This window comes from Saimiri boliviensis, chromosome 6, assembly GCF_048565385.1.
Source record: "Saimiri boliviensis isolate mSaiBol1 chromosome 6, mSaiBol1.pri, whole genome shotgun sequence".
Classification (NCBI taxonomy): Eukaryota; Metazoa; Chordata; class Mammalia; order Primates; family Cebidae; genus Saimiri; species Saimiri boliviensis.
In genome coordinates, this window is record NC_133454.1 from 17,476,182 (window position 1) to 17,501,130 (window position 24,949).

A 24,949-nucleotide genomic window follows, 5' to 3' on the forward strand; every position below is an offset into this window, starting at 1 on the left:
TAATCTCAGTGGTCTAATTTCATAGTTGCCAATGACCTTTGTGTAAAATAAGCTTTGTGTTAGATAAGAGCTTTGTAATAATCTTGATAGCTAACATTGACCTGGCATTTGCTAAGTTCCATGTCCTTTTATAAAGGTTTTTTTTTTTTTTTTCTGTAATGTAACATATTTCTCATAGCAGCACATTTTATATAAGCAAAAAGGAACCGACGTGTAGACGGGTTTACTGACTTGCCCATGATCATGTATTTAATAATGGACGGAACTGGGTTTCAAATTGAGGCACTCTGGCTAGGACCACTCATCACCACCAAGCTATACTGCCTGTTGTGCAAGGTGTGTTCATTAGTTTCCTTGAATTAGTCAGCTCTTTCCTTTCCTCCTTTATTCATCATTGTCATTTACTAGTAATTTTTTTAATAAGTACATGCTGCTCACCTACTCTGTCGCAGGCAGTAGCCACTATTCAGGAAGGAACTCTGCCATGAGAAAACAGGATGGGCGAAAAATACAAAACACCCCATTAATGACGTTAGTCAAAATTAAAGTTAAGAGTATTGGGCTGCTTTACCACCTGAAGCCACGACTACTTTCATTCTCAAGAAAGTCTGATTTTTTTTATTTGTTTGTTTGCTTGTTTTCAATGTAAAAATTTGTTCTTATGATGTTCTTCTATCTTCTGGATGAGAAAGGTTGTTATTTGGATATAAGACCTGAACAACTTCTCTCTGGAATATAAACTTTATTGCTTGAAATGTTGTCTTGAGAATAGAATAAATCGTGATAACCATATTGTACATAATGCTAAGTTGAAAACTGAAGAGGACAGTTTCATTCTCAAGTAATGACTGTCTTAGCTAGTTGCTGGTTTGACCTTTGATTCATGGTTCGGTAAGAGTTTGGTTGTAGGCAGCTCTCCTGGTATTTCTTCATCTGCTGCTATCGTACAATCATGGTAAATGCTATGTACTTACTTCTTGAAGTTCTGTTTAAATTTTTTGTTTTATTTCCAAATTCTTTAAAAAAAAAAAAAAGACGTGGTCTAAATAATTCTGTCGAAGGATTTTCCTGGCACCACACTATTTCATTACCATTTTCTTGATATTTATTATAGATATAATGATTTCAAAAATAGCTGTGACATAATCCTTAACTGAGTTTTAAAGCATAGTTTAAGAAAAAAAGAACCTTCAATGGTAATAGGTCTCTCCTTTCTTATGTAAGGAAAACATAATTAGTACTTCCAAGGCAACTGCCAAGTTGAATCTGGAAATGAAAGAAAATGATTCATTTATAATAATCTGCAGGCAAAATAACCCTCAAAAAGAGAATAAAGACAAAAATCACTGAAGCCACCCTAAAAGGCCAATTATCTTGCCTCAACCTCAAAATATTTATTAATGCTCTCCTTCTGTCATTCCTTTCCACTTCCTCTTCCCTTTACTACCCTACATTCATATTCTTTGTATCTTCCCCCTCTTCTACTCTCCTCTCACAAAGGAAGTACAAGTGACTTAGATTCTATGGTGTACCAGCTGTACCACACTCTGCATATTTTTCTCTAAATACACTATTCTTTCTAAAGCAACTTGCACCACTTCCTTCTCTCACTTCTTGGGGAAAAAAAATCCACCATATATTATTCACTCAGAGTTCTGTAAGTAAACTGGTTTAAAATAAAACTCCATTAATTTCTTTAGTCTTTCATGGTTGAATACTCACAATTCAGGAAGTCTCCTGGCAACTGCCCTCTACTGAGAGCACAGTCATTTTTTAAAGAGTTAGTAATAGCAATAACTCTTTTAGTTTCTCAAGTAAATTAATTATAATGTTGGGCACCACCTGAATCATACCATCTGTAATGGGTACTTTTTTTCCCTGAAGAATTTCTTATATCTCAGAAATTTTAATATATTTATCTTAAAGGTCATCTTATATCAACTCTTGCTTGGTACATCAGAAAGGCAGGCATGTGAAGCAGTCCCTCACCTCTCATAGAACCCCTTTAAGAGCAGATAATGCCTCCTGAAAGCTATTTATTAGGTAATAAGTATCATTAAATGTTTTCCTTAAAATTCTGTTAAACTATACTTCCCTATAAATGTCACCCTTTGTTCATTGCTCTGTCCCTTGAAAACAAAAAGGCGAAGACTAATTCCTCTTCCATGTATATTTGAAAGAGCTGCCTTTTCACTTCTCACTGTTTAGAATGTTTTAGACCTTTCCTCTCTCTTCCAGTAAATTTTATCACCCATTCATTCATCTTCTGTAAATAGATTACACTTATTATAAAACTTCTTTATATTTCTTACAGTCTTATTTCCCACTTTAAAAATTCCACATAATAGTATAATATCTGGCCTTTGCAAATATTCTTCTTAAAGAAATAATTATGCTGTCTGTCAGCTTTGCAATAAGCCTCTTGGTGTTTTAAATGATATGACTATAATGTTAGACCACTCTGATGTTTAATGGGTCACCCAAACACATGGTATATGTTCTTTTTACCAAAATATTTATTTATTTATTTTGAGACAGAGTTTCACTCTTGTTGCCCAGGGTGGAGTGCAATGGCATGATCTTGGCTCACTGCAACCTCCATCTCCCAGGTTTAAGTGATGATTCTCCTGCCTCAGTCTCCTGAGTAACTAGGATTACAGGCATATGCTACCATGCCCAGCTAATTTTGTATTTTTAGTGGAGACAGAGTTTCTCCATGTTGGTCAGGTTGGTCTCAAACTCAGGTGACCTGCCCATCTCAGCCTTCCAAAGTGCTGGGATTACAGCCATGAGCCACTGTACCTGGCCCAAAATAAAAATTTTTTAAATTTCGTTTGTGACTTAGAATTTGTTGTTCACTAGAATTTTGTTTTGTTTTTAAATGGTAAAGTGGCAGTGACCTCAGATTTTGTGGAGTGTACCAGTGGTTAAGTGTCATAGTCTCAGATGAAATAGATTGTCTTAGCCTTGAATTTCAGAGGTGGTAACCGTGGAATACTATGCAGCCATAAAAAGGATGAGTTCATGTCCTTTTCAGGGACATGGATGAAACTGGAAACCATCATACTCAGCAAACTGACACAAGAATAGGAAACCAAACACCCATGTTCTTACTCATAAGTGGATGTTGAACAATGAGAACACTCAGACACAGGGAGGGGAACATCACGCACCGGGGCCTGGGGGTTGAGGGGACTCGGGGAGGAAAAGCAGGGGGTGGGGGAATTGGAGAGGGACAATATTAGTAGAAATACCTAATGTAGATGACAGGGCGATGGATGCAGCAAACCACCACCATGGCACGTGTACACCTATGTAACAAACCTGCATGATCTGCATATGGACCCCCGAAAAAAAATTTTTTTTTTCTTAGATGGAATTTCACTCTTGTTGTCCAGGCTGGAGTGCAGTGGCACAATCTCAGCACAGTGCAACCTCCACCTCCTGGATTCATGCTATTCTCAGCATCCCGAGGGAAAAAAAAAAAAAAGACTTTAACAACATAACAAATTTTTATAATTCTTTCATATATTTTCACATATTGGCTTTCATTAAGCCCTTCCAAGGTGATACATACAGCCAAATAGCTTATAAAAATGTTAACTCCTTCCTCTTTTTCTATGTAAACTACAAATGTTGAATCCAGGATAATTTGATTCTCTTCTCTGCAGGAATAGCATTAGTTATTAGTTGTCAAAGCTCCTTGCCACATTGCAATTTAAAGTTTAAAATCTTAATCTCTTCTTTCTATAACCTCTGCTCAACATTTGAAGAAAAAATTGTCGGTGAGAGATCTTTTATATCATTTACGGAGAATTAGTCCGTGTGTTTTCTTTCCTAAGAGGGAAGTAGTAAGTGACAGGAAAAGTAACAAACACATTGAAGTCAAGTGGAAAGACACTGAACTCAGATGAGAAAAATGGATTTCAGTCACAGGCACCTAGCACTGATTCTACCTAATCTGTCTTGGGCAAGTCACATCCATCTTTGGTCTTCTATTTTGGCCTCAATACCATGGTAGCATTATATTAGATTGGTATTTCCCAAAGTATCCTTTAAAATATTGTTCTCTTTTCTGTGTCACATGAATAGAATCTGTGACCAAGTAAGTTTGAGAAATTCTGCAACTTGTATTTCAGCCCCCTTGTAGAGTCTCAATGAATTTTAGTATATTAAAAATTCTGTAAAGTCCTGCCGTCAAGTAAGTGTTTTGATTTTGATTTACAAGTCTGTTTTATCATGGAATCTTTGTCTTAGACACTCATAAAACACCTAAAACTTGTGTTTAATGGAATATACTCAGGATGTGCTATGTGTGAACATCTCTAATTTTTATTTGAAAATGAATATCCTATACATCAACTACATTTAGGAAATAAGAGTAGAAATAAGGCAAGTTTCTGAATGAGTATTAGTTGTGATGACTGAAATTATTATTATTTTTGGTAGGTTGACAAAATTGCCTGATTTCATCCAAGTATCAATAAGAAAATCAAACTGAAGACAGTCCAAATATGTAGAAATTATCTGAATAATGAATGAGATGTTAAAGCACATTCATTGGTTATACCAATCATACCAACTTTAGATCTTTTAGAACCAAGACCTGTTACTCTCTGAGCATGTCTCTTTCCTGGTAACAACATGTTGCTATCACCTTGAAAAGATCTTTTGCCTGCACCTCCTCATTTATTCTTAACCCTAACCTTTGAGAGGTGGTTGGGACAGTCATTACTGCTGTTTTTCAGAAGAGAAAGTTAGAACTCAGAGATGACAAAGGGATATCCAGTATTGCATAACTAGTAAATTGTGCAATTAAGTTCAGCCATAGATTTGATGTCCTAAAGTCAAATTCCTTTTGCTGGTTTTGCTGGTTTTGTCAACATCTCTGATTCTCAATGTTGGTTACATATTTGAATCTCAAGGTAAGCTCTTGAACATTATCAACACCCAATCGTCAGTCAACCCTGATTAATCAAATCATAATTTCTGGGGTAGGGATCATACTTCATTTTATTTTATTTTTTAAGTTTTCCAAATGATTTTAATGTGCAGCCAGTTTAAAAACCACCATCCTACCTTGACGTAACCACATCCTAGCCCATTCTGCTGCTACCACTGCTTCTCCTAAGGACAGCTTTGTGGTAGTGCTCATTGTATCAAACCAGTAGAGTATAACTTAGCAGTTTCCTGCCATGGGCTAAAAAACATTTAGAACAGTTCACTCTCAAAACTCTGTCCTCCGAGGTTAGAGTCACGTCTGAAACAACAGCATAAAACCTGGACAACTGTTTCTTGAACTTTTTTCTAATTTATCTCAAAAGTAGTAAGCTATAATACAATGTAATTGCAATGACATATTTTAATTAAGGGTTAAAACCTTTTATTACATTCTTTTTTATTTTGCTTATACTCAATATAATAGCCCTCTTTACAGGACTTGCTCTGTAAGTATCATATGTTGCTGTCATTTTTAAATTACCGTAATAGCACACTCTATCAGTAAAACACAAAATGTTGCCACTAATATATTTCTCTACTCTAAATTACAGATATATCACTATGCTAATATTCACATTTTAAAACATGCAAAAATAGAAATATAAATATCAATGTGATTAATATTAATATAAATGCAAATGTTTTCCTCTTGTACCCAGTGGATTGCCATAGGGTTCATATCATACTGTCCATTTTGGTGACCTCTGCTAGAGAAGAAATTTGAGTAAATCAAAATAATCACTCCTGATTGCTCTTTCTCTTTATATGGAGTAGAAGGTTAAGAAATGAATTAATGATTAATGGAGGAAGAATAAAATCACGGTGATGGAGCTTCGGCTGTCTACCTTATAAACTGACATGATCTGGTGCTAACATTCTTTACCACCTTTTCATTCTTATATCCTGTGCCTGGCGCAGAGCGAGTATCCAATAACTGTGTGTTGTTGCTTGAATGACCTTCATTCTTACTCCTTTCCTCTCTGACTCAGCACAAATGTAAAATAGAACACAGCACAAATGGTTTTCTTTCTATAAAATAGGGAATTTTGATTGCTTTTCCTTTGGTATTCTGCAATCTTTTTTTTTTAAACTTACTTAGCTTACTATTTCAACATTTATTAAGTGCCAACTGTTTATGTTGCATCAGCTAGAGGAATAGAGATGAATATGATCTAATCAGTTGTCCTTAAGAAGGTCATAATTGGAGGTGGGAAGAGCCACTGTAGGAATAAGTATTCCACAATGTAGTGGGTGATAATTTCTACAGAAAGAGCCATGAACAGCAGCAGGATCAACAAAGCATGATGCCTGATTATGAATGTTTGATTTTTATTTGTATACTACTTTATATCATACAGAGTCTTTTCAACTTAATGATTTCATTCTATTCTCATAAACACAAATCAAGAGGTATATAAGTATAATTTCCATTTTACATGTAAGAAAATGAATTCTTACTAAATATATTAACTAACTTAAATTCCCGAAACTGGAAATTAAAACCAGATCTGATCTGATTCTACATTCAGAATTACTCTCACTCTATCAAGTTGCTTTCGTCTCTAGAAACTGCAAGGTTTGACATATGACTATTATTTATTTCTAAGAAACTTAAGTCTACTCACTGGACTAGAGAAATTAACTTCCTTTATTCCCATTCTAATTTTCATTCCTCATGAGATGCTGCTATGTGTGTCTCATAAAGAGACCACTGTACTTAGCTTCTGTTCTTCCTTAAAGTTTTTGTTCTTGTACATATAGAGTTAATTTTGCTATAACTATAACATACATATTTATTTCTGAAAAGATGAAAAACAAGAAAATATTTATTATCCAGAGATAACCATTACTAATATGCCTTTTATTTATTAATAGTTACTTTTTTGAATAACTTTGATTATAATAGTCAATTTCAGGGAACTATGGAGATTTTAATCCTTGGTTTGGGCATATTTATTTATTTTCATAGCATTGGCATTACTACATTGGATTGGTCTGCTTTTTAATTTATCTTACAACCTAATGATCAGCCATTTTGTTTCTTCCAACAAGTTAACTTTAGAATTTTCTTACCAGTGCCTGTAGAGTTCCACATTTCCTTGCACCATGTCTTAGGTAAACTTAATGTCTGTAATCACCTCCCGGTTCATCCCACCATACTGATATTCCTGCACGAACATGGAAAGGTCAGTATCTTGCCTTCTCTCTATTGCCCATTCCTCTTTATTACCGTGTTCTCCTGCCCCCACACCTCCCACCTTTGTATTATTACATTTATGTTTGCTTCCACATATTTGAATTCCCACAAAACTTGCCATGTCTCCTTGCAAGTCTCCTGGCACCTCTTTCTTCAGCTGGTTTGCCCTTTCTTTGCATCATGTTCAAATTCAGCGCTCCCTCTTCTGTTTGAGAGAATGAGTCATCTCACCTCCAGCCTCTCTTTCTTGGCCTCAGTCCTCTTTCGTATTGCAAACACACAGCCAGGCTGCACATATGTCCCCCTCTGTGTGGTGCACCCCACAGAGAGCACTTCAATCAAACTCACATGATTTTTTTCCTTGAAACCAGGCCAGTTGTTCAGTGTACACCATTATAGGCAGACACTTGATGCAAATGAAAAAAAAAAAAAAAAAAAAAAAGAATAAAATAGACAATGACAAACAATGACAAGAGCAACTAGCCAATCAGTGTAATGTCCCTTCTCACTGCATACAATCAGCTCCAGCTGTAGGCCCTTTTATCTTGAGAGTTCATAGGATAATGCACACACATAATTAACCCAAACAAATTCACTTTTTGTGAAAAACATTTTGAAGACTTCAGCACAAAAGAGCACTTTTTGGTCCAAATCCGGTACTATTCTGAATTTTTAAAAAGACCACACAGAAGCTTCATCAGCAGTACCCTAATTAAACTCATCAGTTCACAGATGTTTACAAGAAAATGATCAGCAAAAATTTTCACCAAGAAATCCTGTTTACTAGAAGAGAAATGGATGATGACAGTAGTATTAGTGATAAGAGTTAATATTAAGAACCGTATTGTACCTGTCACTTTATATAGGCCAACAGATTTAGATCAATAGTCTTTTGAAGCAGTAACTGTTGTCATTCCTATTTTACAGATGTCAAAACTAAAGCTTGCAAGGTTAAACAAGTCTCCCCAAATTACACAGCTAGCGAGCAACAGGGTCCAAGTCTCAAGTCTGCATGACTCAAAAGCATGTGTTTTTATTCAGTATGTTCTGTTGCCAACATCATAATACCACCTGTTCTATGACTAAAATCTGTAAATTTTCAATACTTCAGTCACCAAATAGAAACTGAGTGAACTACCACTATTTTAAAGTATTATTACTACCCTCCCCAATACCTTCTTTCCCCATTTCGCACCCATACCTTTCCCTCAACTTCTGTTTTCTGGTCTAAAAATTTTCCTAGTGATCTGAAGACTCTGTTAGCTAAATCACTTTATGAAATTGATGTTGAAGGTAATATTTTCTGGATCATTTCACTGCCTACCTTAAAAATGGCAAAAGGTGCAATTTAATAAGCACTGACCACATTTCTCTTTCACTGATAATCTAATGAGCTGTGTACTTTCTGTACTCTGGGGAAAGAGACAATGTGCCCTTCCTTGTCAGAAACAGAGCCTTGGTGTCACTTATAATCTCATCCATTTAGTTTCTAGCCTTTGGTTTTTTAATTATTATTGGCTTGGCATTCTCCCTGTGTTATGCTACCAGATGCTGTTTTTCTTCTGTTTTTTTTTCAGTATAGATGTTTCTTCAGGCCCTAGTCACAGAATTCAAAGCTGCCATAGGCAATCTTTTTTTTTTTTTTTTTTTTGAGAAAACACCCACTTTCACATACATTTTACACCTCAGAGCATCACATGTAAATATTCATTATCAGCATGTTGCAGTGGCTCATGCCTGTAATCCCAGCACTTTGGGAGGCTGAGGCAGGAGCATCACCTGAGGTCAAGACCTCTAAACCAGTCTGGCCAATATGGTGAAACCCTGTCTCTATTAAAAATACAAAATTAGCTGGGCATGGTGGTACATACCTATAATCCTAGCTACTCAGGAGGCTGAGGCAGGAAAATTGCTTGAACCCGGGCGGTGGAGGTGGCAGTGAGCAAAGATAGTGCCATTGCACTCCAGCCTGGGCAACAAGTGCAAAACTCTGTCTCAAAAAAAAAAAAAAGAAAGAAAGAAAGAAAAGAAAACAGAAATTCATTTTCTAGGCCCAAGAAGTGGTAACTGTGCTAAAATAAATGATTAATCAAATGTATAAGAAGGTTTTGAAGAGACAGTTAGTTATATTAAGCAGCTTTCCATTTTATGTATTTGTTTTTTGACTGGTCAGTGTGTTGGGATGATGCAATGTACTGTTGCCACTGGACTAAGCAGGAAATGTAATGATTCCTCAAACTTTTATAATACTTTGGAATTTATTCTGCTTTTATATGTAAACTTGGAAGGATATCATGTTCTAAACGGAGAAAGAACAGGTGATATAAGCTGTAGCTTTTAATGAATCAACATACAAATATAATCTTATTTTCATCTCTTAAATAGGCTTGTGATCCAACTGATGGCTTTGACAGTTGGAGGCAGTGTGACCTCTTTGTTGGAAGTTAACCTCTTTAAAGTCAGTTTTTCTCATCTGTAAAATTTGCCTTATTATTAGTACCTACCTCCTGGAGCTATTCCGATGATAAGTTGTATGATTCATGTCAAAATATATGACATAGTACCCCTAAAATATGTAACATGCAAGTGTTAAATAAATGTTGGTTCTTATTATTATCGTTTTGTTATTTCTCTGTTATTAAGGGCTGCCATTATTAACTAAATTCTCCATACCCGAAGTTCCTCTACATCCTTCCTCTCTGCATGAGTCTATTCTTCTGTCCATTCATTCCACCAACAATTGTGTATTATAATGTGGGATTCATAAATGTAGGGACCTTGTCTATCTGGAAGAAGTAGTATAGCTGAGTGGCTGACAGTATGGTTTCTGGAGCCAAGTTGTCTAGCTTTGAATTCTGCCTCTGCCGCTTACCAGATCCATGATTTTGGTCAAGTTTCTTAACCTTTTGGAGACATGCTTTTCTCATCTGTAAAATAATTATAATACCTACCTCATAAGTTGTTGTGAAGGTCTGATATATGTAAAATATATTATGTAAATATATATGTAAAAATATATGTAAAATATATTGTTTTAATATATGTAAAATACTTTAAAATAGTGCCCGGTATGTAACATGAGCTATATAAGTATTTGCTACAATTATACATTATCATTTTTATTATTTATCATATGTCTAATATCTGGCACAGAGTCCAACACATAACAGGTATGCTGTAAACATTTGATCAGTGAATAAACAAATGCCAGACACTGAAAATGAAAAAAGAAGAGAATGTTTCTTATCTGGAAGAGAAATGTGAGAGGTGCTGGAGAAGCTTAGGTGCTGGAATAGACTTGGAAGACATTATGCTAAATGAAGTAAGCCAGAATAGAAGGAACAATACTGCATGATCTCACTTATATGTGGAATCCTTAAAAAAATCAAATATACAGAGATAGAGGATGAAACAGTGGTTATGGCGAGAAGTGGGAAATGGTGAGATACAGGTGAAAGGGTAAAAAGTGACAGATATGTAGGATGGACAAGTCTAGAGGTCTTATGTGCAACATGAAGACTACAGTTAATAAAATTATTTTATATTAGAAATTTTGTTAAATAAGTAGATTTAGCTGTTCTTGTCACGCACAAAAAGTAACTGTGATGATGGATATGTTAATGTGCTTCACTATAGTAACCATTTTATTATCTATACGTGTGACATAAAATCATGCTGTCAACCTGAAATATGCACAATAAAATTTATTTTTTTAAATAGTAGCCAGATAAGGATAACCTAGGTATTTGAAACACTTCCTGAATGAATGTTTATTCTAATTTCCTCAAAGTCAAAGTCTTTTTAGAGAGATTATCTTAAAATCATTTCAGAGAAGCGCTGCAGACATTGCACAGTAATGCCGCTGCCATGAAGTCAGAATTGCATTTGCAACACAGGCTTTTCAGTGTAATAAAGAAAGAGGCATTTCTGTTAAAGCAGTGACAAAAGAGCACCCTTGAACTTGCTCATCTGAAAAGACTTGCGTTCCAAATAGACTCATATTAAATGACATTTTGATGAGAACAATTTTAAAGTGAAAAAAAAAAAACAAGATTTGGTGAAGCTATAGGGAAATGTGGGCTCTCATATACTGCTGGTATGAGGGTAAACTGGTTCGTCTTTCCAGAGGGAGAGGCACTTTCAGACTAGGTATCAAAAGCCCTAATAATGTTCATATAGTTTGGTCCAGTAGTTCCACTTTTGTTGATAAAGCTATATTTTAGAAATTATCAGAGTTGTGCACAAATATAGAAAAAGGTTTATTGCAATATTATTTATAGTTGTGAAAAATTAGAGGCAAAATAATCATGCACTAGCAAGAAACCAGTTAGATCATTTTTCTGTAGTCATGCAACATAATGCTCTGCAGAAAACAAAAGTCATGTTGTTAAAGCATATTGCTGCTGCTACAAACAACTAATCACTCTAGGTTTAAAAAGCAGGCTCCAAGACAATGTGTATAATAAACTCAAAATTGTTTAAAGAAATATATCTAAGTAGGGAGATGGTGAATGATTTTTATTTTCTAAGTTTTCTTCCATGAATATGTATTACTTTTGTATCACAGAAGCTATAGCATAACAAAAAAGGCATTTGACTCCTTATTTTCCTTTCCACAAATACTATTCTGAATTCCATTATGGTTTATCACTTGCAACTTTGTTTTATAGCATCAATGATTGTACTTATCTTCTTTGACTAATACAATTAATTCATCTGTTCTGTAAAAGTCTGATATAGATACTAGACAGTAATTATCACAATTTAGAGCTCCAGGAATCTTCTTGCTTAAATATTTTTCTTCAGTTGCATAAATTTAACTCTAATGTTGATTTTTCCTCCCTTTTCAGGTAAACAACTACAGTTTAGAAGAAGTAACACACGAAGAGGCAGTAGCAATATTGAAGAACACATCAGAGGTGGTTTATTTAAAAGTTGGCAAACCCACTACCATTTATATGACTGATCCTTATGGCCCACCTGATATTACTCACTGTAAGTACCAGTGGCATCTTCAAATAGCATGCCAGACTTGCAGAACTGGAATTTTATAAAACTATTGACCAAGTGTTCTCCTTGTACCTTCCCTCATGTTTACCTTCTGGAAATACTTCAGAGGGAGTATCCTAAACTCCACTCCCACGTTGCCTTGCAGGCCCTGACCTAGTGTTTTGAAGGTGGGATATCCTAATGAGTTGGCAGGCCCACCATTATGGACAGACATAATATTGAGGATAGTGTGATTACAGTCGTGTATGCGTGACACATTTTTAAAGGCTATTTCTCGAGCTCCTAAAGCATGATCACTCTCATGCCATCATATTCTTCCTTCCTACTTCAGATCTCTGTAGTAGTAGATTAGAAAAGAGAGACGGGCAAAATAGACCAGAGGTGGCTCTGTGCTTCCTGAAAAGGGGGATCTTGCACTTGAATGGTGAAATCATGATTCTCAATCGCCATTGTCATAGCTTTTACTTTTCTTGAATTCGTTATATTGGCAAGAAAGCTGGAGAAAATTATCAGTTACTATGGCAATAGAGGTGAGCTGGAAGTGGGGGCTTCTGGGGCAACAACTAACGACTAATGAGACACTACGCTGAGGCGTTCAAAAAGTTCACTGTTGCATAAGTCTCATGTGTTCTCTTCTTAATAGGTCAACACGAATCTCATCCAAGTTTCTGTCTTTAAAGACTAGATTTAGAAGCAATTTACTTTGTTATGTAAATGTAAGGGACAGTGTGTCAACAGTAGTAAGGCTGCTCATTCTGAAATGTTGAGGGTCTGTTTGTGAGACAGGGAACTTAGAACATCTGCAGGACCAGCTATTAATTAGTACTATGGTCTCAAACAAACTGTTTAACTTTTCTCAGATTTACATGTTTCTCTTGAGAGAAATGTTAAGTGCTGAATAATTTTGTTTTTTGCCCATTGCATTAGCTATTGCTTCTCTTAATGATGATTCTAAAACAACTTACCTCCAAAATATGTGTTTTCAAGCTGGCAGTAAATGGAGATCAGCTTTACCTAAGAATATGAAAGAGTTTTAAGTGTCAGAGTTTTTCAAACTGGAAGTATGCAGCAAAATCCGCCTTGATAGTCTGTGAGCTGCTTCATGCAGGGCATATAAAGTCAATGTCAAAGAGAGAAAAGGGAGAAAACCAAACTATCTAATCCACCTAAGAAATATGTATTAGTAATTTCAGTATGTGTAAGACACATTGTAAGGTAATATGTGGGATGCAGAGAAGATAGAATCATGGCCTTCAAAGACCCTTCTTGGGAGGAAGACTAATGCAGAGATATAAATAGAAGCAATATTAATATTTGGCATAATAAGAGGTATGTATATGCCATGGGAGAGGTAAAAATTAATGTTATTTGAGAACTTAAAGAAAAGAGATACATTATCTGTATTTGGAACATCAGAAAAATCTTTATGCATAGGAGGGCATTTCAATTGCATCTTCAGAATGAGATTTCAATATCTGAGATGGGGTAGGTAGGAGACACAAACTATAGGTAGATGGTACAGTGGAACAAAGGTACAGATGTCAGGAAGCACAGACTGAGGACAATAGGATATGTGTTGAGAGGGATATTAAAATTGACTGTTTTTTGCAAGAATGGCAAAGGGGAGAGTTTATACTGTATTAAATACATAATGACAATGGAGAACATTTAAGTAAGAGAATAATGTGATAATGCTGAATTTCAGGAGGTTTTACCTCATCTCAATAAATAAAATGGATTTGAGGAGAGAGAAAGGAGTAAGACACCCAGTTAGGAGGGTTTTCAGACACCTAAAAGGGAGATAGATATCTTAGGAAGGAGGAATGAAAAAGAAAGGCCAGAGTTCTTGGCCTTTGTTGGATGGGGATAGAGTATATTTTGGGAGAAAGTCTCATAAGAGAACTTGCTGCGTAGGAGGCTTTTGCTCTGAATAATTGGATATTAATTATGTGAAAAGAATGTGAGCTGTGCAATTAGAAAGCTAACATTTTATTTCAATAGAAAATTAATCATTGTTCTGAAAATATGTATGCTGGATCTCTTTTCCAGTTCTCTTCACCTAATTATACTAACTGGCATTACAGACTTAACGATTATTAAGTCTTTCCCATCCTAAAGATTACCATGTGTTTGTATATATTAAATGCAAACAAACAGCAGCCCCCGCTCTTGAAGGACAAGCAGATCCTTGGCATGCAGCAGAGCCTTTCTGTTTTTAGTACATTTTCTGAAGTATAGCATGACACATTGAATCATCCACGTAACAGGTTTCTTTTCCCTTTTTCCTCCTCCTCTTAGCTTATTCTCCACCAATGGAAAACCATCTACTCTCTGGCAACAATGGCACTTTAGAATATAAAACTTCCCTGCCACCCATCTCTCCAGGAAGATATTCACCAATTCCAAAGCACATGCTTATTGACGACGACTATACCAGGTCAGATATGCCTGTTGGCTAATTGGATTCCCTCTCATTACCAGAAAGAAATCGCATTTGCCTAACATGTCAGGTGGTATGCTGGATACTAACTAAAGTTTCTGAGTCCCTTATTGTAAGTTTTTTAAACTTAACGTAGTTTTGCCAAAAGTGCATTGTAAATGTGTCATTGTCCTCCGATAGGGACCAAAGTCACAAATTTTTTGTGAATAAATAGTAAGATATACTTGTATATCACTTTGCCGCTAATTAAGACTCTATATCTGATCTCATTTAAGCTCTAAAGCCATACTATAAGATAGGTATTATTATTGAGAAGAGAAGAGAGTGCTGAGGTTCAAAAGGAAAGAAGTAGTATGCCAATATTATATATTTGATTAGTGGAATTCAGGACAGAAACTCTGTCTTTTGGCTTGAAATTCCATGTTTTTCCCATCAATAGTTATCCACAATTCAATGGAAGTGGAGAGTAGCTCAATAACTATAAGTGAAAAGGAAAGGAGTGAAGTTAACTTCTAATGGTTCAAATTTAATATAGCCTATTAATTCCAAAGGGTCACAGGCCAGGATTCTAGGACAGAGCATACACATTGCTAATACTATAAGTAAAGCCAAATTTAGCCAGCACTCCTCTGAAAAAGTCAGGACAGACAGCTTTCATAGAAGACCAATGTAATTTACTTAAATGGTCATTAGGAAGGATTCAATAAAGTTTGGATGGTGAATAAGTTAATGAATGAGGAAGTAAATGAATAATAAGAAATATAAATTTAAAACATTTTTATTTTTCACTGGTCATTACATTTGGCAAAGGAATACAAAGATCAAGGAACAAAAATTTCCCCCAAACTCCCTCCAGGGTGACCTGTCCTGGGGTACCCAAACTGACAACGTGGCATAAGCCTTATACCTTCTCCATGTTCTTAGAAACATATACAAATGTATTCTCAGGTATATGTGGACTGTGACATTATTTCTACAAAATAAGTTTATATTTTACATGTTGTTCTGCAACTTAATTTTCTCCATGAATAATACTTTTATCAAAAATGAGATTATATGTACATATGTGTGCTTAATTTCTATACGTGTTTGTGTGTAAAGAATGACAGAGATGGATTGTTTTGGTTTTATACCCTGCCTGTCTAACTGAAGTCATTTGTCAGCCTTTCAAAAAGGAAGGGACTTCCTGCCAGTTAGCCTTCCTCAGTAGTATATGTGCATGGTTTGATCTTTCCATTCTTTGGTATATCTTTTTAAATGATTAAGCATTTTCCACTTATTTTGCAATATCAGGTTTGCTGAAGTAGCTCTTTATATCTTCAGCCAAGGAATGGAATGTTTGGATGCTGAAAATGTGCATCTGTGGTGTAAATCAAATACTAGCTTCTTGCTATGCTGAAATGTCTGATCTCTATGCTTTTAATTAAAATGAGGGCTGCAGCAAAGATAATCCTCGTTGTTCTCTAAGGAATTCTGTAAATACAGGCACCTTTATCCACCAGAGTGATGATCTCTTTGCTCTCATCCTATTACTAATATTTGATATGATTTTAATTTGAAAATGCCATTTTATGTTACTAGGCCCAATAGTGAATTAACATTTATTTAAGCCTCTTCATAATCCAGACCCTTTGCTAGCTGTTTTACATACAGTATCCATTTAATCCTCCCAAAAACACAGAAAAGGGCTTTTATCTCCATTTTAGAGATGTGGAAATTGAAGTTCAAAGAGGTTATGGAACTTGTTTATGGTTACATCGTTTTTATTAATAAGTAGAAAAACTGAGTTCCCTGACAGCTTTAAAATCATAGCTAAGAGAAAACATTTTAATTTTCTGATTTTAAAAATTAAAACCAAGTCATATAAAACTAGGGTCATCATAGAAATATGTGGCTAGAAAGGGACCTCAGAGTTTTAATGAACTCTGAAAGCAACCTACCTCTACCATAGTTGAAACCTACCTCTACCCCTGGCTAACTGTGTGACCCTGGGCAAGTCATTTAACCTCTGCAAGCTTCACCTTTCTCATCTGTACAAGGGAATAGAAGGTGAGTCTATTTCAATCGGTTGTTGTAATGATTAAATAAACTCATGAATGCAAAGAACTTAGAAGAGTGCCTGGCACATTATAAGTACCCAGTGAATGTTATCTATTTACAGTAACTATACATACTATCATCTTAATCCACTTCAGATGTCACATGAAATATTTTTATAGTACACATAAGATATGCCTCAGTGTCTTACTTCCTGCCCCTGCCTCCTCTCCTGTTCCTCTAGAGGACAGTCTCACTACTATTTCTGCGTAAAATCAGAATGGTTGGTGCCTAGCAAACTGTTAAAGTAAATTATATCAGTTCACATGCATAAACATACACATACACACCCCTCCACCACTCTCTTTCCACTGCTGGTGTTCTCTCATAGGTGTTTCATGCTGTAGGCATTACCATGGGGCTCAGAGGTATTTGCTCAGAGGCAGATTCACTTCCTTATTCATAAATATTAATTGAATACTTCCTATAAGACATTGGGCACTACACTAGAAATGCACAGTTGAATAAGAAATAGCATCTAAGAACTATCAAACTGTGGCAAAAATATATGTAAGCCAATGGATTCCCCAGTGCCTGCTCCCTAATTTATGTAGACCCCTTCCATGAAGTTATCCACAAAGCCTAATTTATTTTTTCTTTTTAATCTTCAGATTATATATTTTGGCATCAAAATACCCTTTCTTTTGTAAAAGTAATTTGGCAATTATTTACTGTATTTTTACTTAAAAGAGAAAAATTGGCAACTTTTTGTTAGTCTTAATTTATTGAATGTTAAATATCTATAAAATTCAAAAGTCTGAGAATTACTAACAGATATAGACAAGCAAAAATAGGGTCAATTCTCTAAAGTGACCTCATGTAGCCCTAGCAGAATTCCCTAGCACCACAAGAGACATTTAGGAAATATTGTTAAATGAATGTGAGTTTTGCGTGAATGCCGTGGGAACAACCTATGGCATCAAAAAAAAAAAAAGTTTTAAAGAGGAAATGACTCTAGTTAGCACTTGAAAGCTGTGTGGACATTGGTCAGAGAGTCAAGACATGAAGAAGAGCATTTGTGGTAGGGGGACAGATTGTGCAGAGTCACAGAAAAATATGAACTAGAATAAAATAAAAATAAAAATTAGAGCTTGAAATACAAGACTCACAAAGGAAAATGGTACCTAGCTTTATATCATCTTTATATTCCTGTTCCTTCTCTCCTATGCAACCTAGCTGTAAGATTAACAATACATAGAGTAATAAAAACAAAAGGATCGTTACCATGCACTATGAACACTGAGTGCTATAATATTCATTATTGCTCCTCTATTATTTATATGATATTCCTATTCTTGGTTTTTACAGATTAAAAAAATCCTCAGAGAGGTTGAGTAATTGCTTCATAGGATACAGCAATCAAACAGAATCAAAATTTGAATTCAGGTCTGTCTGTCTTCAAAGGCCCCATCCCTGCATCCCTGGTTGTTAGTGCTGTTCCTACCACTTACTATCTAGATAACTCTGAACAAGTCAATTCATCTCAATGAGCCTTGACTTTCTCATCTGTAGATTTGCTGTAAAGGATCTTCTTCTTTCCTCATGGAACTGTAAGGCTCTATATAAATTATTATTCTAAGTTCATACAGCTGCTTATGTTGGACACCTACTTTGTATTTTCCTAAAATAGTAAATCAAGAAAATAAATTTCTAATAATGGGACTTGGGCCAGCAGGGAAACATGTCTATGAAATGGGAACTTTGCCATAACCTATAAAATCACATCAAATTGGAAAGCTTTTATTCCATGTGCTCATATCTTAATCTGCTTTAAGAAATGTTTCTCTATTTTCCTGATTCATAGTCACATTTGTTATGGATATATAATAAGAATTTCAAAGCAATTTTGATCTAAATAATGCTACAATAACCCAGGTAGATTTTTAAATTTCTTTCTATTAAAGAAATGTACACCTGCATAAACTGGGAAATGTGATTTTTCCATAAACTTAGAAAAAAGACACAAATGAAAAAGTTTTGGATACAGTCTCTTAGTAGCACGCTCACTGAGTCCCTATAAATCAGTATTCATTGTGATATAGAATCCGGTTTTCAGTTTTCGGAAAACAAAGCTATTACAATGATACTGAGATTGTTTTTGGCTCTGGCATTATAGACTATCAGAGTTGAAAGGGCCATAAATAAATATAGAGTCTAATCTCCCTTTTTAGGATGGGCCAGGGATACAGGGCCCAGAATGATTTGGTGGCTTTCCCTTGTCCAGTATTTGTAAGTAGTACAATCAGATTTTGAGCCCATGTACATGTGTACCTTTTTTTTTTTTCCTGGAGTAAGAAAGTAGCAATTATGAAAAACTATATTCAATCAAGTATTACTGGGTAACAGTGTCTATTTTGTACATTACCTGTAACTATGAGTTCTATCTTTACTGAGCCAAGTTTTCCCTAGTTACTCAGAAAAGGTGCAAACTACACATCATCACTATCTGACCAAATATACTTAGGATATCCAAACAGTACTAAAATGAAATAAAAAATTTGGTAATGCAAAATAAAACTGTTCTTTCAACATGTAAGAACTTGATTTCCTAAGTTATGAATGTGATAAATGTCATTATGAAACCCAGGGACCTAAATTATAACTGTAAGAGATATATTTCTCACTGTTACAAACCAAGTTCACATAGCTGTGAACTTAGTGTGTTTTTCTGGCTGGGTCTACATATTGGTCCTTCACATCTTTTAGTTGATTAAAAAGCATAATATAAATAAAATCTCAATAAACATTTCTTGTCTACAGAGACTTTCCAAGAACTGCCCTAAACTGTGACTCTAATATTCACCTATTTGACTCCCTCACTTACAGAACAGATATAATCCCATCACTCCAGAGTCCATGTCTACTCTATTGCCTCTGAATTACAGAACACTAGCTTACAAGCCTTATCATCTAAGGTATATTCAAGTTGTCTTTTCTTTTTCATTCATTCAGTTATTTGCTCACTCAGTGAATATTCAGCTTCTAGCCATACCAAGCATGGTTATTAGCAACAAAGTCACAATGGTAAACAGACTGGTCAAGGTGCTTGCCCTCATGGAATTTACATTTTAGTATATTGAATAAGAAATATATAAATAAATTCATTAAGTTCAGTTAGTGCTAAGTGCTATAAAGAAAATAAAATAGGATAATGTGATGGGCAGTGATTGGAGAAGAGAACAATATGAAGTAGCTTAACCAGGGAGTCCCTCTCTCAGGAGATAGCATATGGACTGAGACCCGAATAAAAAATAGAAAGTGGGGATTAAAGATCAGAGAAAGAACATTCCAAGAAGAGGGAATAGCAAGCCAAAGTTACTGAGGCAGGAATAAGTTTAGTGTGTTCCAGCAACATAAAGAAGTCCATTTTGGCTAGAAAGAGATGAGGTAACGGGAGCAGGCAGAATATAAGTAGATAAGGAAGCAGGAGGCAGAAGATGTAGGACTTCACGGGTAATAAGAAAGCGTAGGTCTAATTTTAAGTGCATTGAGAATGCATTGAAGAGTACTAATCAGGAAAATGAAATGATCTGGTTTATGGTTTTTTTAAAAAAAAAAAAAGTTCTGACTGCTGTGTGGAACAGAGACATCACTGGTTTAAAAAAAAAAAAAAAGGAAAAGATTATGACAGGTGGGATGGGAGGGAGGGGTAGCAATGGAAGAAAAGAGAAATAAAGACATCTGAGCTATATCTCAGAGCAAGTTTTAATAGCCCATGTTCCATGTGAACAGCAGACCTGCTTTAGTCAGACGGTTTGGCTACTGACTATTTTATACTTTTTATCACCTATGGTCTTTCAGGAACAGTGTAAGTCTTTGCCACTGTTATGTGTTTCTTTTTGTTTTGTTTTTCTTATATCTTACTATTTAACTTTGTGGATCAGAACTGGTTAGAAGTCAGACCTCTATTTGTCAGATGTTTCTACTCACATGCCCTTAACTTAGAAAATAAGGAAGGCCGAGGCAGGCAGATCCTGAGGTTAGGAGATCAGGACCATCCTGACTAACACGGTGAAACCTTGTCTCTACTAGAAATGCAAAACTTAGCCAGGCGTGGTGGCATGTGCCTGTAGTCCCAGCTACTCGGGAGGCTGAGGCAGGAGAACCGCTTGAACCTGGGCGGTGGAGGTTACAGTGAGCCAAGATCTCACCACTGCACTCCAGCTTGGGTGACAGAGAGAGACTCCGTCTCAAAAAAATAAAATATAAGAAAATAAACATGTTCTCCTCAGGCTCTGGAACGTACAGATTTCTGCCCAAGCATAAAACACATAAAACTCTGTATATTTTATCACAAAAGCTTGGAAAATATTCTTGTTTTCTTTAATGTAAAAATATTTTTGTTAAAAACTACATTATTTTTCTTCAAAATCTTAAAATGAAATTGACATACCAGAAAGGTTTTCTGAAGATATTTGTAGTCCCTGGCAAATACCACAAACTGCAAGGTACATTTAAGTACCCAAGTTTGAAAAACACTGAGCTAAGTTACACAAACTTGCCAATTATTAATTGCATTTTATAGAAACTGTCCCTTAATAATGACTCAAGGTTTATGGTCCCCATTAGGAACAGGCTCTCAAAGGATCAGACAGCATCTCATCAGAGTACAGTACAGGCATGTCCTACCCTCTCTTCTTTTTAGTTTACATTTAATGACTTAAAACCATTCCTGGATGAACTAGAAGTTTCTTCTTACACAGGAAACTAATATTTTCTTGTATGCTTTTGATGCAGGATTTCTCTTGACCCCTTCACTGGACTTGCAGCAGGGACACCCTATCTACTTGGCCCAACGTGCTCAACCTGCTGTGGGAGGGGGCATGTGAATGAGTGAGTGAGTGAATGAGTGAGTGAGTGAGTGAGTGACTGAGTGAGTGAGTGAGTGAATGAGTGAGAGGGATCTAGCCAGCTGCTCTGGGCACCGACACAGGAGCAAGCTCTGTGTGGGTCTCATGGCCACACCAGGCATGTCTCCTGGAGGGGAATGTGGCAGCATCCAGGTGAGGGTGTCTGTGATATTGAAACCCCAGAGAGGGTGTCACAATGATCTTTTAGTTCTGCTGTTTGAAGACAGCAGTATGTTAGCAGCTCAGTTGGTCCCTTGCCTCATGGCATGGGGCGGCTGCCCTCCACTGGTGATGGCAAAGGGCCAGTGTGACAGCCTTTCTGGGTACCTGTACTCAGTGAGTCCCCAGCTCTTGTCCAACATCCAAGAAGAATGAGGTTACACAGACAATAAAAGGGTAGTGAAAACAGATAATTTGATTGAGTGATGAAAATGTCTCTCAGCGGAGGCGGGAGCTAGAGAGGGGACAGGAAAAGCACCACTTCTTCCTAGGAGTCAGGCTGGAGGAACAGAAATGATAGGATAGATGTATACAAAAGGGGAGTTTATTAAGGAGTATTGACTCACATGATCACATGGTGAGGTTCCGCAACAAGCCATCTGCAAGCTGAGGCACAAGGAAGCCAGTCTGAGTCCCCAAATCTCAAAAGTAGGAAAACCAACAGTGCAGCCTCAGTCTGTGGTCAAAGGTCCAAGAGTCCCAAAGCTGAAGAACTTGGAGTCCATTGTTTGATGGCAGAAAACACCCAGCACAGGAGGAAGATGTTGACTGGAAGACTAAGGCAGCCTAGTCTTCCCACATTCCTCTGCCCTGCTTTTATGCTGGCTGCACTAGCTGCTGATCAGATAGTGTCCTTTCCAACTGAGGGCGAGTCTGTGTCTCCTAGTTCACTATCAACTGAGTCTGAGTCAGGATGAGGGCAGGGCAGGCCATAGGTCGTTTTGGAAAAGGCAGCGTTTGATTGGTAAAAAGGCATTATTCAGAAAGAACCAATCAAGAGAGTGGGTGACCTGGACTGGAAGTTACCACTTCAGGCTGTGAGTTTCAGGCTGTGATTTTTTGCTTGAATGTAGGGTTTCACTGGGTACCCACCCCTATCTGCCTAGGTATTTGACTGCCTCCTGTCACTATCACCTTCAGTCAAGAATGGTGGAAAGAGCTAGAGTACCCTAAGGAGGCAACTGACCCTGCTTTAGAATTATAGCAGAATAGGCCGGGCGCGGTGGCTCACACTTGTAATCCCAGCACTTTGGGAGGCTGAGGCGGGCGGATCACGAGGTCAAGAGATCGAGACCATCCTGGTCAACACAGTGAAACCCCGTCTCTACTAAAAATATAAAAAATTAGCTGGGCATGGTGGTGCGTGCCTGTAATCCCAGCTACTCAGGAGGCTGAGGCAGGAGAATTGCCTGAACCCAGGAGGCGGAGGTTGCGGTGAGCCGAGATCGCGCCATTGCACTCCAGCCTGGGTAACGAGAGCGAAACTCCGTCTCAAAAAAAAAAAAAAAAAAAAAAAAAAAAAGAATTATAGTAGAATAACAGAGTGGTTAGGTGTGTGGGTCCCCGAGCCACCCTGCTTGGGTTTGAATCACACCATTTCCTAGCCGTGTGACTCTGGGTGAGTTATGTAACTTCTCTTTGACTCAGTTTTGCCATTTATAAAAGGAACGGAATCATGCTTTCTGCCTCATAGGGAATACCACTTTCAACCTCATATCACCAGGCATTTGATTCTCATAAAGAGCATGCAACTCAGATCCTTTTTGATTATTTTGTTCATGTTGTGACAATAAACTGAGTTAATACATGTAACATGCTTGGAAAAAAATAAGCACCTGATAATTGTTAGCTGTTATTAATACTATTGAAAAACAAGGATTTTAAGAGGAACTATGATGCAAATAAAGCCACTTTTGTTAAGTATCCTCCAATTATTTATAAAACTGTAGCCAACAGTATTACACAGCTGCTCAAATATGTTGTAATCTACACATATAGATTTTTCAACTTGTTTATCTTATGGAACACATTAGAATATTTAATTACAGAAAGTCATATAGTCTGACTGCTTTATTGAGAATCTTAATTTTTATGACTATAATGAATAGCTAATACCAGCTGCAATGAAAATCTAATGCAGAATTCAGTGTAACCAAATATGGCATGAACTAGTCTATCAGTTTCCCCTCTGGCTAAAATATGATTTTTTGATGGATAATTTGTTAATTTTGCCATTTTAAAAAATTTGTAATAATTCTCAATAGCTAACACTAAGTAGATTTTCCCTTAAAAATTCTGCAAAACATGACATCAGACTCCTCACAGCCTTTACAAAGTTCATTATAAAACTTCACCAAATTAAAGATTCATGAGCAAATGTCTCTGAGATTTTGTTTTGCTCTGTGCTCCAACATAAAGACTGGTACTATAAAGTATGTTTTGAAGCAAAGTATAGAAATGAAAGGGGAGAGTGAGATAAAACTAGTGAGACACATAGATGAACAATAAAGTAGAAGCCTCAAGGAGAATTTTCTCTTTATTGGTATAAATAAGCAATAAAGAGAAAACTTTAACCACATAACCACTTAGGTTTACTCACAGAAAGCATGATTCATAGAACTATCCTACTAGAAGTAGGAAGCAGAGAGAGTGGGTATGCTAATGAGGAATCTGACAAATCTTAATTAGAGGTGAACACCCAAATACATATTAGATAACATGTTAAGCTGCTGTTTGCTTTCAAGGAAATACATATTAACAAAAATGCAAGGCCGGGCACGGTGGCTCAAGCCTGTAATCCCAGCACTTTGGGAGGCCGAGGCGGGTGGATCACGAGGTCAAGAGATCGAGACCATCCTGGTCAACATGGTGAAACCCCGTCTCTACTAAAAATACAAAAAATTAGCTGGGCGTGGTGGCACGTGCCTGTAATCCCAGCTACTCAGGAGGCTGAGGCAGGAGAATTGCCTGAACCCAGGAGGCGGAGGTTGCGGTGAGCCGAGATCGCGCCATTGCACTCCAGTCTGGGTAACAAGAGTGAAACTCCATCTCAAAAAAAAAAAAAAAAAAAAAAAAAAAAAAAAAAAAATGCAACAGTAATGAAAATTTTAAAACTGTCTCCTATAGATGTTTATCATTTCCTATGTACTTCATAAGTTAGCCAGACATAAACACACCACAGTATGCCCTATAATTTTATGGAAAATGGTTATTGCATATATATAGCTATTGTTGCTATACATGTAAAATTTGAATTGTTGTTTAATCAATGCTGCATTACATTTTAATGGAGTAAGTTAATCCTTGCTTTCATTTTTTAGTTCATTGATTTAAAACAGGATTGATGATAGGCAG

General features: G+C 36.4%; 1 protein-coding gene across 20 annotated transcripts in view; it reads left to right on the forward strand.

Annotated features, from left to right (window-relative positions):
- The window catches only part of DLG2 (discs large MAGUK scaffold protein 2), a 2,103,224-nt gene that overhangs the window by 1,583,386 nt on the left and 494,889 nt on the right, over positions 1-24,949 (forward strand). For all 20 annotated transcript variants that reach the window (XM_074400260.1, XM_074400268.1, XM_074400258.1 and 17 more), the window contains 2 exons: positions 12,049-12,193; positions 14,507-14,645. In XM_074400260.1, coding sequence (XP_074256361.1) covers positions 12,049-12,193; positions 14,507-14,645 — 284 coding nt within the window. The remainder of the gene's footprint in view (positions 1-12,048; positions 12,194-14,506; positions 14,646-24,949) is intronic.